Source organism: Bactrocera latifrons, unplaced genomic scaffold (assembly GCF_001853355.1).
Source record: "Bactrocera latifrons isolate USDA-ARS-PBARC rearing strain unplaced genomic scaffold, ASM185335v1 scaffold_57, whole genome shotgun sequence".
NCBI lineage: Eukaryota > Metazoa > Arthropoda > Insecta > Diptera > Tephritidae > Bactrocera > Bactrocera latifrons.
In genome coordinates, this window is record NW_017537234.1 from 3,884 (window position 1) to 20,399 (window position 16,516).

Here is a 16,516-nt window from a genome sequence, read left to right on the forward strand (position 1 = left end):
TTATAAATTTAAATTTTGCTCATATAAAAATTTTTTATTTTGTGTGCTTTTCTTTGTATTTTTTTATGTTGTACAACACTTTCCTTTACTTTTCATTTCCTAGTCGTGTCTGTTAGTCTTGTTCCATTAATATACTACACTTTTGTGCTAAGTACATACGCTAATACAATTTTCTGTATTTACTTTTGTTTTTTCTTCGAATGCTCTACGCGCTTGTAGATTCTAACGCAGGAGGATTGGAATGTCGTACTATTCAATGGCATGGAAAAGACAAGTCATTGGGCCGCATTATATTTTGTGGCGCTGATGACATTCGGCAATTATGTGCTATTTAATTTGTTGGTCGCCATTTTAGTTGAGGGATTCAGTTCAGAGGTAGAGTTTTACAAAAAAAAAAAAAAATGTTTACAAAAAATTTAAATAAAAAAAATTTTTTTTAATCCGTAAAAAATTTTTAAAAAATTGGAGGCATGAAAAAATTAATGAAAAAATATTTCAAAGCTAGAAATTTTATTTCCTTTGTAAGAAAATAGATTTTTTCAAATCACCGGTGCTATAAATAATTTTCCACATAATTTTTTTTCCCACAATAATGCATGGCTTTGGCAATTTATTGCTGCAGCAATTTATTTAATGAAAATATTTATGCAAATTATTTACGCACTTAAAATATTAATAATAATATACACATATAGTATATAACTGTAAAAAATATGTATTTATAATTAGCAACCCACTTGTTCCAACGTACGTACGCCTTTTTCCCTAACGCACCCAATTAATAGCGAGTGAAAAATTGTTTTGTGGAAAATTATTTATGCCAGCCAAGGTTTTGAACGCATTTCACGTATTCCATACGTAACGTCAACAACCCAACCGCCGCCGCGTCTTCGCGCGCCTATTTTCAAGCCATGCCCACATAAAACGCACACACGCTCAAGTTAAAGCTTGAAGCTTACCTCCCTTACAGCTAGCATACAATAAATATATAATGTATAAGCTTTATGTAAATGTATAACTACAATATGCGTAACCCGTCCCCACCACACTGCCGTACCTTCCGAACCCCCCAAAGCCGCGTTCATGCGTGTGTGCGTCTCAACTGTTCTTGGCGGCGCGTCGCGTTAGCGTGCGGCTGGCGAAAATTCTAATTCTTTGAATTCTCTGATTCCCTCAGCGAAATGAACGTCGCGAACGTGAACAACGTGAGTTAGTGAAAAAATTACGCGAAGAGACGCTGGCGGAGAATTTCAGCGATGCTATGTACGATGAATCGCGTAGCAGTGAAGCCGACTCAACATCGACCAATGAAAGTTACTATGAGGTACGAAATCGGTGGCATAGCGCCGAGGATGTAAGAAAAGTAAGTAGAGCTCGAAGCTCACAATTTTGCTAAGACACTATGAGTATGTAAAAGTATGAATGGGAGATAGTGTGAAAGCGGAAATATGATATACAAGAAAAGAGAGTATGAAAGATTGTCAAAAGACTAAAAATATATCGAAATCATTTAGCAAGAAACGATCATTACATTACTTATATTATTATTTTTTAATAAATGAGAGAGAGTGAAAAAGCATGAAGTAGTATTTAGACAAGAAGTAATCAATACTGTATTCGTACTAAACATTTTTTTTTATATATCAAGTGAGTCTATAAGAGCATAAATCAGAGAGAGGGAGAGTGAGAAAATGTGAAATATTAAATATGAGAGCAAGAAAGAGCAAGTAGAGGCACTTAAACTCATTTAACAAGAAGTAATCATTACTTAACTCATATAAACTATTTTTTAATAAATGAGAAAGGGAGCATGTGAGCAAGTTTGAAATATCAAATATGAGAGCGAGAAAGAATAAGAATTTAAACATTAACAGGAAGTAAATTACTTTAATCACACTAATCAAATACTAGTTCTTTTACTTTCTGTAGACTCAATTCAACTCATAATTTTTTATTATACAATTTTACATTTTCTAATAATTTTATTTTATTTTAATCAATTATATTAATCAACAAAGTTTTTTCACTTTGCTTAATCCTCAAATACTAATCTGAAACTTTCAGTTTACAAACTTTTATTTACATTATTACAAAATCACACATATTTTCACCCATTTCATTCTCCTAATTAATTAAATCATTTTCAAAATAGTCAAAATATTCACTCAATCAAGCCAGAATTTTACATGAAAACACTTTTTAAACTTTTTCCAAGTACCAATTAAGATAGAATTCATCCTTTATATGAATATTTGTTCATGTTCCAAAAAATCTCACTCATATTGAACTAAAACCACATATGAAGAACATGTTCGATTCATTGTCCTAACACATAGTTGGCACTACGAATACAAGAATACAAGCCAATTACAATTTAATATTTTCTTAATGAATAAAATATTTTCACTCACACAACTGATGTTTAGAAGATATAAACTCACGTTTAAACTCATTAATTTTGCTAAAAATACAATATGTCATTTTTATACTCTATTTTTGTGCTAACAACCAAAGTGAAAAGCCACTCTCACTCACTCAAGTCAGTGCTGAAAACAGAAAAACTTGTCTAATATTAAAAATCGCACTCATTCGCTCAATACACCGAATTCCACTCGCACTCCATCAAATCAGCGCTGAAAACAGAAAAACTTATCTTAAACATAAAACCCCACTCATTCTCACCCCACCCAACTCAATACACACAACTCCACTCAGTCACCGCAAGCAATAGCATTACGAGTTTGCTCTTCATAAACTTTTGCTCTAACTAATTTCTCTATTCCCACACGTAACGTAGCTACAAGATGCAACCGAGTTGATTTTGGAAACGAAAAGTAATATGCAAAAGCAACAACATCAACGTATGCTACTACAGCCCACACAAGATTATCAAATTAATGAGAGTTATTTGAGTGGTGTTGGTGGTGGAAGCAGTGGTTCGGGTAGCGGCAGTGGGCGTAAATCCAGCGATAAGGATGGCAGTAGCAAAATGTCGATGGAGGATGACAAGAATAAGAATTTAAAAAAGGTAAGAAGTGTTTAAATAAATTTATGCTCAAAAGTACTACTTTCTCACTCAGTACTGGCGCACATATTGAGTGCTTGTACTACCAGTCGGTTAGTGGGTTGAACAGTTGCGGAATATCATTTTCTGCTTTCATAAATATGTTTTCTACTCTCCTCTCCTGTCCAGACATATTCTATAAGAGAGCGTCGCGGCGATGCACCACGACTTTCACGTATACGCCCATTGCGTGAACCGCCCATAATTACTACGACCGCCGCAACGCCACAAGACTCGCCCAACACCACACTGGACGGCGGCATGAGCTTTCGCAGTTGGAATCCGCAAGAAATGGAGATCGCAGACAGTGGCGCTGGCAATCAGGTAAGCTTTAAGCGTGGGCGACGCTTCATATGCAAACAGTTTGATTTTCTGTTTAAACTTCCTAATTACTAAACGAAACGACGAAAAAGATGTATAGCAATAAAAAGGTAAAGTAAAACAGAATTTTTTTCAAATTGCTTTTGCCGCACAAACGCTTTTGACTTGAGTCTTGGTGCAAGCCTTTGATATTTGTAATGAAGTGAACACGCCATTTTGCTGGTTTGCGTCTTTGCTAATACATTTTCTATAGAATAATGAGTATGCTGGATGTTGTTTACTTTTTATCAAACTTTTTCATTAACGTAACGGCATTTGCGCTTTCTTTCTCTATCTTACCTACAGTGCCCTGGTTCGCCGTCATTACTCAGACCACCCACCATTTTTAGCGGCGGTCAACGCTCACTCGACGAGGGCATACCGTCAATTGATCTTATACCACCATCACCGGTATTAACGCACAAACCGTTGAATATACTAAACGCCAGCCAACTACAAGGAAGCAATACTAATCTAAGCAACTGTAATTTAGTGTCTAACAGTAGTAGTTTACACCCTAGTGCCCTAAGTAGCAATAATAGTATGCATAGTGTTGTCATAGATGATATTTCGAAGAATTCTGATGCTAGCGCCTCGGGTCCAATCTTTGTGCCAACAACAATCTCGACCGTGTCCACACCCAGCATGGCGCTACCGGCTGGTACAGGCATCGGCACCGGCGCAGGTTCCACAAATGGCACTACTAGCGGATGTGGTGGCGGCAACGCAGTGAGCAGCATCGAAATATCGCCACTGAATGCCGCCGTTGTCGCTACCACGGGTGCTATATCCTTAACGTCGAGCGCTACTACCGCAGCAGCATTGGTAACGCCGTCGAATGCCTCACAAGTCAGCAGCATTGAAACGCCGCCCACACTGCCGTCTACCAACGCTTCAGCGACTATCAGCACATCGCTGTCCGGCATGCAGCGTATACCGAGCCTAAAGCGTTTCAGACGCAGCAGTTCGAAACGTAAGAAGAAGCCTGCCGATGCTGGCAGTGGTGCCGAAGATGACGAACAACAGCAGCTAAACAATGGCAGTGACAACTCCTTTCTACTGGCTCCACATTGCAATGGAGGCGGCGGCGGCGCTATGCGTTCGGATGCGTTTCTCAGTCCGTCGCGTACGCCGACTGCCAGCGGCGCAACACTCACAGCCAACAATCAGACGAATCAGCAAAAGACGAAAGATACAAATCGACTAAGTCCACAAAACTCAATACGTCGTCTTTCCACAACACTTAGTATTGGCAGCATACCGCCGTTGGGTAGCCGTCGTGCCTCTGCGTGCATCTTTAACTCGCAACTCTATCAAAACCTGAACCAACCGCCCAAATTGTATGCGCCCTCAGCTGCTCACCGGCGTATGTCTTCATTTGAGTTGGCCTTCAGCAAGAGTTCGCAATTGAATTTACATAATTTGGAGGCGAATCGCAAGTCAATGTCGTACACGAACTCCAAACTCGATTTGGATAAGTGGCAGAATTCGTATATGAATCTCCCGGAGCCGGATATGTTGCAACAATACATACAGGAGCGTGAGAAGCGTAAGGGTTCTATTAGTCACTATTCGCGACAGCAGCAGCCGCAGCAAAAGCAACAAAAAGAAAACGAGCTGGAAGATCCACAATATTTGAGCGCTGAACAGCATTCGCGTATGCAGAGCTCTGGTCATATGAGTAAGCTAAAAATACTGATCGAACGCTTAAAACCGACAAACCTCACCGAACAAAGAGAGTCATACTCGCTGTACATATTCGCGGAAGACAATAGGTAAGTGGTTTGATGAAAAGATTTTGTTTTAACGAAAGTTCTGGGTTCGCTAATAAGTGTAAGAAAAATCCAAAATCCTATACACTTTCTACGAATCAACAGATGGATTTTACCATAGGCGGACGACGCCGCCATAAGGAGCAAGATACCAGTGGGTCCACAAGAGCATAAAATTTCCACCTATTTTTATTTCCCTTTTCTTAAACAATATATCTCTATTATAAGTAGCACCTCAATCTAGAAATGTTCTCTGAATTGCCAAAATTCAATACCTATAAGACCTACAAGGCCGTCAAAAGCTCCATAATTCCGACATTGGTAAGGGCTTAGCCTTAGAAAAAAATATTTGGAATGAAGTTGTCTGTAAATTCCATGAACTCAATACTTCATTGCTGGCTTAAAGGATTTTTTTAAGGACAAACAAATGAATGCAGGAGCATCGCTAGTTTTAAGAATAGCCTTTTGTCTCTCCTGCAGTCATATTTTAGACCAGTACCTCTACTAATATAAGTCTGTCATAACAGCTTAAGTTCAACAACTTTGTCAATTTGCTGTGGGATCAATGTCAAAAGGCTTTTCGGAAGAAGTAAAGGCTACAATATTCTACTAAGGTAGTCTGTAAAATATTTTAAGTTCCGTATTGTAGTCAATAATCCCTTTTCAGGCAAGCGGAGATACTCTAAAGCCGCTTATAACTGCAAATTTAGTTTCAAAAATATATTCTATACGTATTTCGAGTAAAAAGTTCATTTGGACCCCGCATTTCACTTTCACCAAAATAAAATAAATCGCCACACCACAAATTTGCCACAAATTTCGTAGTGACAATAAAATTCGTGGTAAAACCATTTATGCCAACACTGTTGTCTGCTATTTTCAGCGGTCGCTTGCGCATTGTGAAGCTGAATTTTCGTAATACCAACCAGACTACAATTACGAAAAGTTACATCAACACTTGAAGCTTATAATCCGTTAGAAAAAATGACGTACTTTTTTACACCGCTTTTCTACATATTCACCTGTTACTTTTTATGCCGCTTCGTCGCTCTCTCGCATTGAGAGCGCAAGGCCATTGTGGTTTTTTGCACAATGAGTGCAGTCAAGCATTTAATTCAGCTGCTATTTTGTAAGGGCTCATTGCTAGTAATACTATTACTATGAATGCAATAACAGCAACAACAAGAACTTAAATGAAAGTCGTAAGCTTTCCTCAGCAATGAGATAGTTTTTGCTGGGTAGTTATGCATCCTGTTTGTGAAAGTTCGTTTCGCCAAACGAGCATGTAGTGGGCAGATAACACAGATACATAGACATATGTAGATACACGCATGCTGATTATTCGCTTCCGTAATCCCAACAGTATCCAGCTGTGAATGCAACCAGTCAGGGGTCAACTCAATGAGTTGGCTATCCACGTGACCAGTCATACATACGTATATTCAAATAAAAGATGTAGGAAATACCTGCAGCAATCTTCCTTAGTCTGCAATTCGTACATTTATACAGTCGTAAGCTCAATACCAGCGACAGAAAATCCATTTACGGCTCGACTTACTATTTGACAATGTAATTGGCTTCAAGTATTCGAACAGCAGGTGGTCACAGGCATTTGTAATGCTTCATTAACCCTTTAGGGAATAACTATGGTTGTAGGGTGTGGAACATTAAAAAGTAGACAAAGCTTGCTGCACTACAAAACATGGAACGAGCCAAATTCCATTAAAAATCTCAGAGATATCATCAGAATCGGCAATCTTAAATCTTTTCAATCGATCATCTTATGTAGAGGAGCAACACCTAACGGATCCACGTTACACCCGTATTACATTCTAAGATCCCTTGAATGCTTAATATTGTTCTCGAAACCCTTATCTTCCTCTTTCATGGCTCTAAAACTTTTAATACGCATGAAATGAAACCGAAAACCTAATGGGTATTCGTTTTCCCTATTATCCTGTTCAAAGTATTCTTTGATGCTATTTTCTACACTTGAAAGCCGACAACTCAGAAATCTTTATCAACACTGCTCCAGAAAAGAACTCGGTATATATGGTAACCGTCCCGAGCTCTGGAGCTCTGCTTCTTGCGAGAGTGTTAGCTCATACAATGGTGCATACCAATAGGCAGTAAGACTACAGACTTTCTTCCTTGACTTGAGTCAAGGTTTTCTACAGACTTTCTAATCAGAAATCCTTAAATACTTTCCATAATCGGTGCATTGCAAGTGTCAAGTCTGGGGCTGGCATGTTTATGTTCTCTTTTAGGCACTATCTTTTTACAGAGTTTGTGAAATTGGACAAGATATCACTGCTTGGTGTCTGAGCTCACATTTCTCGCAGGTAATGCGGTCCAACTTCTGCCAATGCCCAAATTTCCTCCGTATACTCATTCACATTTATTTTTATTTACTTTTTTGCATTTACACTTATTTTGTCACTGTTTTTTCCATGCTCAACAGGTTCCGTGAGCTGTGTACGTGGTTTGTTGAACAGAAATGGTTCGACAATGTTGTCCTGCTGTTTATCGCACTCAATTGTATTACATTGGCTATGGAACGACCAAATATACCGCCAACGAGTCACGAGCGTTTATTCCTTGCTACAGCCAACAACGTGTTCACAGCAATTTTTACAGTGGAAATGCTCATTAAGGTAAGTCCAGCTTTAATAACAACAACATTGATAATACGAAAAGCGCTCACTAAGCAGCAACGCAATTGGTTGACTGCCTCCTGCATTTACATATGTACATACATATATATGTAAGTCAGAGTATAACTGTCTTCCTTTGTGACTTCTGTATCCAACCATTTCGTGTAACCTCAAACTGCACATTTACCGCAGCAGCGGTCTCCTTTGATTAAGCCCTACTGTCGAATCCAGTGCCCGGCTTTAATAATAATAGCGTTAAAATTTCGGCAACTAACGGTTGCAGTTACGGTACTTTCCTGGCACAGCGTGTGCGAAATCCAAAGGCCAGAGTGTTTGATGTTGCTTGCACCGCTCTCCAGCTGTGCTGTGCAAATTGTACCACTCGTCTTTGGTATTTGCCACGAGTGCTTTTGATCTTTGCGACTTTGCTTTTGGGAAAATGTGTCGACTTTGAATGTCGAATAGACGCCCTTTGAATGTTGGTATTCTTGGGTAAATGTTTGGCAGCTGGCAACCAATGAATGAGTCTGACTCCGCTAGAAGTGATGGTTAATTAGTCTAATTGTAGTGATGTTCAAAAAGGATGAATTAAAAGCGATTCGTATTTAGGTGCTAATTTTGAAACGAAAGGGAACGATGAAATCCGTGTGAAAATGGATGCAAGGGAAGGGAAGAGAGAAGATGAAGACAAATAAGCTTTACAGGTGTAGGTCAATGAACAGGTATTGTGCGACTGCGAGATCCTTCTGAGGTAGAGTAGAACGCTTGCGATTCAATAAACTACTTGATCTAGGCAAGACGCATCTTATCGCTATATACAGAATAAAATTCAATATCCTCAATATCTTACAGACGCAATTTGCCAAAGTTGTATGCTGGAAGTTGAGATGAGTTGAGACTGAGAATGAGGAGTTTTAATACATACTTAAAACAGATAAGATTTAGAGCCTCCGGGTGCATTTGTCGAGTTGTAAGGAATTTGTAAAACAGTTTTAGGTATCACAACAGAACGGCGTTCAAGGCTATCTAAGTAAGATTGGCGATTGTGAAAGGATCGGCCTTTTTAACCTAACCCAACCTCAACATAATACTACAAAGTCTCACATTTAAAAGATATAAGATTTAGAACCAAATCTCCGACGGTGCATTTTTTAGGTGAAAAAATTGTTTATGAAAACTGTGAGCAATTTAAGGACTGTTGGTAACTTACAAGATCGTCTACACATACCGAATGCTACAATAAGAGTCTGGAACCTGTCGAGGACTGTGAAAATTTACTACAAATTTTACCCGTTTTCTATTTTCTGTCACTAACAGCTTACTGTTGAGCCTTGCAGCCACTATATTAGTTCTGAAAGTCACATTGGCTTTAATAATTTTGAATTCTTTTTCGCTAGGTGGTATCGACAGGCATGTTTTATGGACCCGATGCATACTTCACATCCGGCTGGAATATTATGGATGGCTCATTGGTTACAATATCAATCATTGATTTATTAATGTCATTGTTTAGCCAATCGAGCTCTAAGATATTTGGGATTTTAAGGGTAAGTAGCGGACAGTAAATATTGATTAACGGATTTAATTTATATAAATGCATAGATATATATATATATATATATATACATATATGCAGCGATGATGTACTTATAGCTTAGCAAGCTTATAGCTGAGCGCTTGCTGATTTTGTAGAAAGGTTAACAACGGGGAACTCATTTTTAAAGGCAGACAAAATATTTTAAAAAAAAAGTTAAGATACAGTATGAAAAAATTGTGCTTAGGATTTTATTTTGAGGACGATAATGATGTACAGGAAAATGTACATGGTTTGAAGGAGATTAGGAACTTTGTATCTAGTGGACTTTAGCCAAAAAACACTGGTTCACAAAATTGAAAAAATCAACTATACTGATATTATCCACACAGACGTGTTTTGAGTTTCAAAATACACTGAAACTTTACAGCAAAATAGGTAACGAAGGCTTCAATAGATAGGAATTCTAACAATTTTAAAATATAACACAAGAAATTTAAAAAAAAAAATCTAAAAACTTAGACGAAAACATTTTCCTTTGGACAGATCATAATTTTTTCCTAGTTGAGTTAGCTACATATGTTAACATCAAGGGAACAATAAGAAAAATAGTGATTTGATGTTATGGCTGAAAATATATATCAAAATCATTGAAAGCAACAAAAAAAAAACTCATTTAAAATATTTTTACAGCTATTTATGCGTGTAATTTTTTGAAATTGTTGAAATTTTGTCTATTTGTATATGCAAATTTGGTGTAAAATAATTTTATTTCAAAAAGTAGTTTTCTGACTTAAATTTTTGTTTACGTTTTCTGCACGTTTCGATAATTTATCTTCAAAATTAACTCAAACTTCTAAAACCTTTCACCTTTAAGCTTAACTTCCAACCACAGTGAGCTTAAATTTTTATTAAAAAAATAATAATTTTAACGCATTGTAGTAAATTCACCTTTCCAAAAAATTTTTAATACATATTTCTTTACTGTAAATTTATTATTGTAAGGTGTTTACGTTTTACAAAATGTAGGTGCGTTCATTGTTATTTTGTTTATTTTACAATATGTATATTTGTATATGTGATGCTTTGGGGGTTAATAGAAATTTGTAAAATTATTGCGTTCTATTCTTTAAGAAAATCTAAATGTTCCCAAAAAAATGCAAATATAAAAAATTTGCAAAAAAAGGCAACCTTGACCTTTTCTCGCATTTTTCTTAAACCCTGCGCTTGTTAGTTTGTAGCTAATAATTAATGTTATAAATATTTTACAAATTATTACTAATTTTAAAAAACTTTTTTCTTCATACATACATATATCTCATGGACTTGCAACGATTGGTTATGAATATTCCTAATTCCTTCTAACAATATTAAATATATCTCAAATTCCCCCCACCCCCGATCTTATGTTTTGAATAATTAATCCTATCCTAACTCTCTTCATGTATTAATTATAAATGATTTAACTCAAATTTCTAAAATTCACCACACCAATCTTTACACCTACGAAAATAATCATAAATTATTTAACATAATTTCATTTTATTCACCACACCTATATTCTGCTTACTACTAATATTTACTCGTTCAAAAAAATCACCTTCCTTATTATTTTTAAAATTCCTATGTATATTTATAAACCCAAAACCGTTTATCATAATTTGTCAATATTCACCACACCATACTCCGTGATGACGAAAAAATTGTATAACTCAAAAATTCTCAAATAAAACCACACTTACGACTAAACATCATCAAAACAATCTAATTTAATATCTTTATATTCACCACACATTTATTAACTCGTTAAAAAAAAAAATAAAACCAATTTCCTTGTCATTTTTATTTTAAAAAATATTAAATTAAACAACAATTCTCAAACTAAATTACTTTTCCAACTACTAATACGATAAACAACAAAATTACCTATTAAACTTTCATATATTCACCACACAAATTTTCACCGCTATCCCAAAAAACGTTGGTATCCGTAAATGCCAACTAAAATACTAAAAAAATTTACTTCCCTTAATTATTAATCCAAAATCCTTAATAATTAAACCACCCAACATTGTACTCATATTCACCACACTCTTATTGACACCATCTAACTAAAAAACCCGAACGAAAACTGTTTTATTTTGTGTCCCCTCCTGCTCCCGATCACCGCACCAATCGCTCGTCCAACACTTTGCCCATTATCTCATTGTAGGTGTTTCGACTACTTCGTTCCCTACGGCCGCTGCGTGTGATCAACCGCGCCCCGGGTCTGAAATTAGTCGTGCAAACGCTCTTATCGTCCCTACGACCCATTGGCAACATCGTGCTGATCTGCTGTACATTTTTCATCATATTCGGCATTTTGGGCGTGCAACTCTTCAAGGGCACCTTCTACTACTGTGAGGGCGAGAATATTAAAACAGTACGCACAAAAATGGACTGCTATGAACAGGGGTATGAGTGGAAGAATCGCAAATATAACTTCGATGATCTTGGCAATGCATTGATGTCATTATTCGTATTGAGCTCACGTGACGGTTGGGTGAATATTATGTATACCGGTTTGGATGCTGTGGGCGAGGACATGCAACCAATTGTCAATTACAATGAATGGCGTCTACTCTATTTCATTGCATTTATATTGCTCGTCGGTTTCTTTGTGCTCAACATGTTTGTCGGCGTGGTGGTTGAGAATTTCCATCGTTGCCGCGAGGAGCAGGAAAAAGAGGAGAAAATTCGACGCGCCGCTAAACGCGCTTTACAAATGGAGAAGAAACGCAAACGTATGCACGAGCCACCATACTATATAAACTATTCGCCGACACGAATGTTCGTGCATAATGTTGTCACATCGAAATACTTCGATTTGGCTATAGCCGCTGTGATCGGTCTGAATGTAGTCACCATGGCGTTGGAGTATTATGGCATGAAGGAGCCACTAATCTATGCGCTGAAGGTCTTCAACTATTTCTTCACGGCAGTCTTCATATTGGAGGCGAGCATGAAAGTGTTGGCGCTTGGTTGGCCGGTTTACCTGAAGGATCGTTGGAATCAACTCGACGTGGGAATTGTTTTATTATCGGTATCCGGCATTATTTTGGAGGAATGGCATACGCAGAAAATACCAATTAATCCGACGATAATACGCGTTATGCGTGTACTGCGTATTGCGCGTGTGCTGAAACTACTCAAAATGGCTAAGGGTATGCGTGCGCTGCTCGACACCGTGATGCAGGCTTTGCCGCAAGTCGGCAATTTGGGCCTGCTCTTCTTTTTGCTCTTCTTTATTTTCGCCGCCCTTGGCGTGGAATTGTTCGGTCGCCTAGAATGCTCCGAACGTAATCCATGTCAAGGCTTAGGTGAACATGCACATTTCGCCAATTTCGGGATGGCTTTCCTCACATTGTTTCGCGTAGCGACTGGCGACAACTGGAACGGGATCATGAAGGATACACTGCGAGAGGACTGTGATGATGCGGATGATTGCGTGCGCGATTGTTGCGTTAGCCGGGTCATAGCTCCAATATTCTTTGTGATATTCGTTCTAATGGCGCAGTTCGTATTGGTGAATGTCGTCGTGGCTGTACTGATGAAACACCTCGAGGAGAGCCACAAACAGATGGAAGACGAAATGGACATGGAAGTAGAGCTAGAGCGTGAACTTGTGCGCGAGCAGGAGTTTGAGAGCGAACAGAAGCTGTGCCAGCAGTTAGAACAGCAGACGCAACCGCCACCACCAGCACGCCAGCTGAACAAGATCAAATCGTTGCCGAAGAACTTTACCTACAGCACGCCATCGCTGGATAAGAAATTCCCAAGCGTGTTGAGCGGCATCGGCATCGGTGGTGGTGTTAGAGCCGCCGGCCTTGCTGGCCGCCGTCAAACCGTGCAATACATCAATCAACCGAATAGTATTGGTTTGGCCGAACTGGGACGCGGCACACAAATTGGCGCCGGTGTAGGTGCTGCTGTTGGCAGCAATGTTGCGGCTGGTGGTAGCGGTGGTGTTGGCGCAAGTGGTGCACTACTCGCACCGCAAGCGCTCAATGCGCGTCTTAACGCATCAGCTGCGGAGAACAGCTTCGATACAAAACTCCAACTTCAACCGACCGCCGGTGCACTGGGACGGCGTGGGCGTCGCAGTTCGACCGCGTTCCGTAGTAAACGCGGCCTGCTCGCCAAAGAGCGCTCTCTCGATGAGCAGGCCATACGCCGACGCACGCTCGAATCGAAGCGTATGAGTTGTGACTCGCTGCCATGGGGCGGCGATACCAACGATTATCGGCGTGGCACTATTTTCGAAAGTCTCGAATCGGATGGCGGCGGTAGCCCCTCTTCAACGTATGATGTGCGTAGCATACGCAGCGAAGACGTAGCTGCGACAGCTAAAGCTACAGCACACGGTAGTGGCGCCTCCGATGCGCTGAGCATTGTGAGCGCCAGCGTGATCAGTGAAAAGATCACAACACCTATAACAACACCCTTATCAACAAATGTGGCAACGGCAGCTTTGCCGAGCGTTGGCACAACAGCTAACGCAGCGGCGCCACGTCGCGCCTATGGACGTTCACTCTCCACCGATCAAGCATATGCGTCTATTGTTGGCGGTTCGAGTAGCGGACGCGGCGGCTTACTGTCCGTACCGCGTAGCATGCCACCACGCAGCCGTAGTGGCAGCACAAAACAATTATTTAAGCAACAAGCACTCGACGAAGATCCCGATATGGATGAGAACACTCTACTATTGCCTATTGTGGTCGAGAGCAGCTGTGATGGCAATGCAACCAACAGCAGCAGTGGCATCACAACTGCCAACGGCAATGGTAATGGCAACATGCACAACACTAACGACAAACTTAACAATAATAGCTGTAGCGGCGCTAATAATCGCATTGCCACCGCCAATGGCAATGGCGCTACAGCTGCGGTCGTGGAACAGCTTGCTTTAAGCAAATCTGACTCGGCCGATATAATGCGCATCATTTCGGAGCGCAGGCGCATGGATCAGCGTGATAACAGCGGCAATGAGGATTCAGACTACAAAGAATTGCTGCTGGTAAAGTCACCGCACTCCTCTACGGATGGATAAATGGAATTAAATACTATAAGCTAGAAGGTACTGTGCTAGATTAAGTTAATATTTATGTACTAAGTAAATGGAATTTTAGTAGTTAGCTATATAGGCCTCCTAACAAGTATGCGCAAGAATTGAAATATTTTAGTGGCAAATTGTATATAGAAATGTGTCTTCTAAGTCTAAATTTGTTGCATACAGCAGTGGTTCATTTCAAGGAAACTTTATTTTATAGAATACTTAAACCTACGAACTCAAAACCAGTCGCAAAAAGTTTGAAATATCTTAGTGGACTTTTTAAAACCTTTTCTGCCACAAATAAAGACAATTCGACCTAACCTATAGCAAAAAAAACTCATGCTTTCTCAGCATCACTAACTCGAAGAACTCAAAAGCCAGCGGAAATCGTGACCAGCTTAATTTTGTTGCACTACAGTTTCAAATGTAACTGAAAATGTTACAAATTTCTCCTTCAAAACTTTTTTAAATGTGCTACACTGAAATATGTATTAAAAACCCACTAGCCCTTTTGAGAAAAAAAAACTATGAATTTAGCAAAGTTCTGCACCATTTATAGCTTGTTTACACCATGTAATTCCCAATATTTCGCATAAAATCATTAGTTTAAAGTTGAAATACGCGATTTTTACTTTCGAAAAATATTGAAATTGCTTCGTTTCAGAACTAACAACATAGGAAATTTATGTAAAAGGCAAAACAACACAAATTTGTTGAATTCAACAAAATTCACCACCAATCAGCATTTGTTATCATTTAGCCGAACACTAAACCGGCGCTTTAATAGCTCACACACTTGAAAAAATACTTCTGCTATTAAATTATAATATTTTTTTCGGTTAGGCAAAATTCGTGCGAAGAGCATAGCATCATAACAACTATGAACTTTTCAGTTAACCCTTACTACATACAACTCTGTAGTTATGATAGTGGGCCGCTTCTGCCAACTTTTAGGGAATTCGCTTACCTATACCACTAACTGTATAAATGTTTAGCACTAAATTCGAACAATTTACTTTCTGTTTTGAGTTTTTCAACGAAAGATAGTAAATGAAAAACTAATATTATTAAATGCAAAATGAAAAAAATAGTTTTAAGTAAAATATGCAAAAAATATATATGTATGTATGTACAGATGGCATCAACCTTAGACTAGCGCAGTTGTTGACATGCAATTTCTGAAAAATTAAAACAACAGAAACAATTGTTTCTTTTTACAGTTATGTAAATGCAACACTGTAAAAGTTGCAAATTTGTCTCTAAAAATCATCAACTCTGTGATTAGCTGTAAAAAAATGTTGATTAAAAATCAAAGCTCAAAAATGTTGAGAAGAATTAGTATAATATACATATGTAGCTACAAATTACTTTTAATTAATTACAATTCTTTGTATATAAACAAAACTATTACAATGCAGCCCACCATGGCAAATATATTGCAAAATTATATTATTATATGATTTTCATTGATAACAAAGCGGTAAAACGCTGATTGGCGTAAAAGTTGGTAACAGTTGTTCGCATAACCTTCCTAAACACAACTAGTGCAGCAGATTGTGCAAAAATTGCATATATCGATACAAAAAATATGTAAAAATTTAGAAAATATATGTTTAGCAATTAAGTTTAGTTAGCATTTAAAAAAAAGCATCGTTAAAAACTTAACAAAACTTTTAAAACAGAGAGCTGACGGTTCACAAAAGTCTTGTAAAATCGGTCTGCTCACAGAGCTGGCGGGTAACTATAAAATTTATTTAAACTTGTTTAAATGAAGCATTATTTAGCATTAATTATTGTGTAGTACTAAAATCATGTGCGATTGTTGTCAACGAAACGCATTGAAATATTGTTTTTTAAATAAATGCAATATTAGCGATAAGCGATAAACGATTAACGATTACAGTAAAACGATATGTACCACACAACAGTTATGAAGAAGTAAATAATAGGAAAAGAAAGTATGTACACTATGAAAACTTTCCTAAAAAAATTCAAATTAAAGAATTTAAATAATAAAATTAGTAATTAAATAATAAAAAT

The 16,516-nt window shown here is 38.1% G+C and overlaps 1 protein-coding gene across 1 annotated transcript; it reads left to right on the forward strand.

Moving 5' to 3' along the window:
- Nucleotides 1-219: 219 nt before the first annotated feature.
- On the forward strand, nucleotides 220-16,378 carry LOC108974574 (the record flags this gene model as incomplete). Its single annotated transcript, XM_018942487.1, has 8 exons — nucleotides 220-375; nucleotides 1,178-1,363; nucleotides 2,798-3,028; nucleotides 3,194-3,388; nucleotides 3,731-5,199; nucleotides 7,658-7,850; nucleotides 9,248-9,397; nucleotides 11,597-16,378. Coding segments are annotated over 8 exons (5,457 nt in total), but the record flags the coding sequence as incomplete, so codon positions are not given.
- Nucleotides 16,379-16,516: the final 138 nt, after the last annotated feature.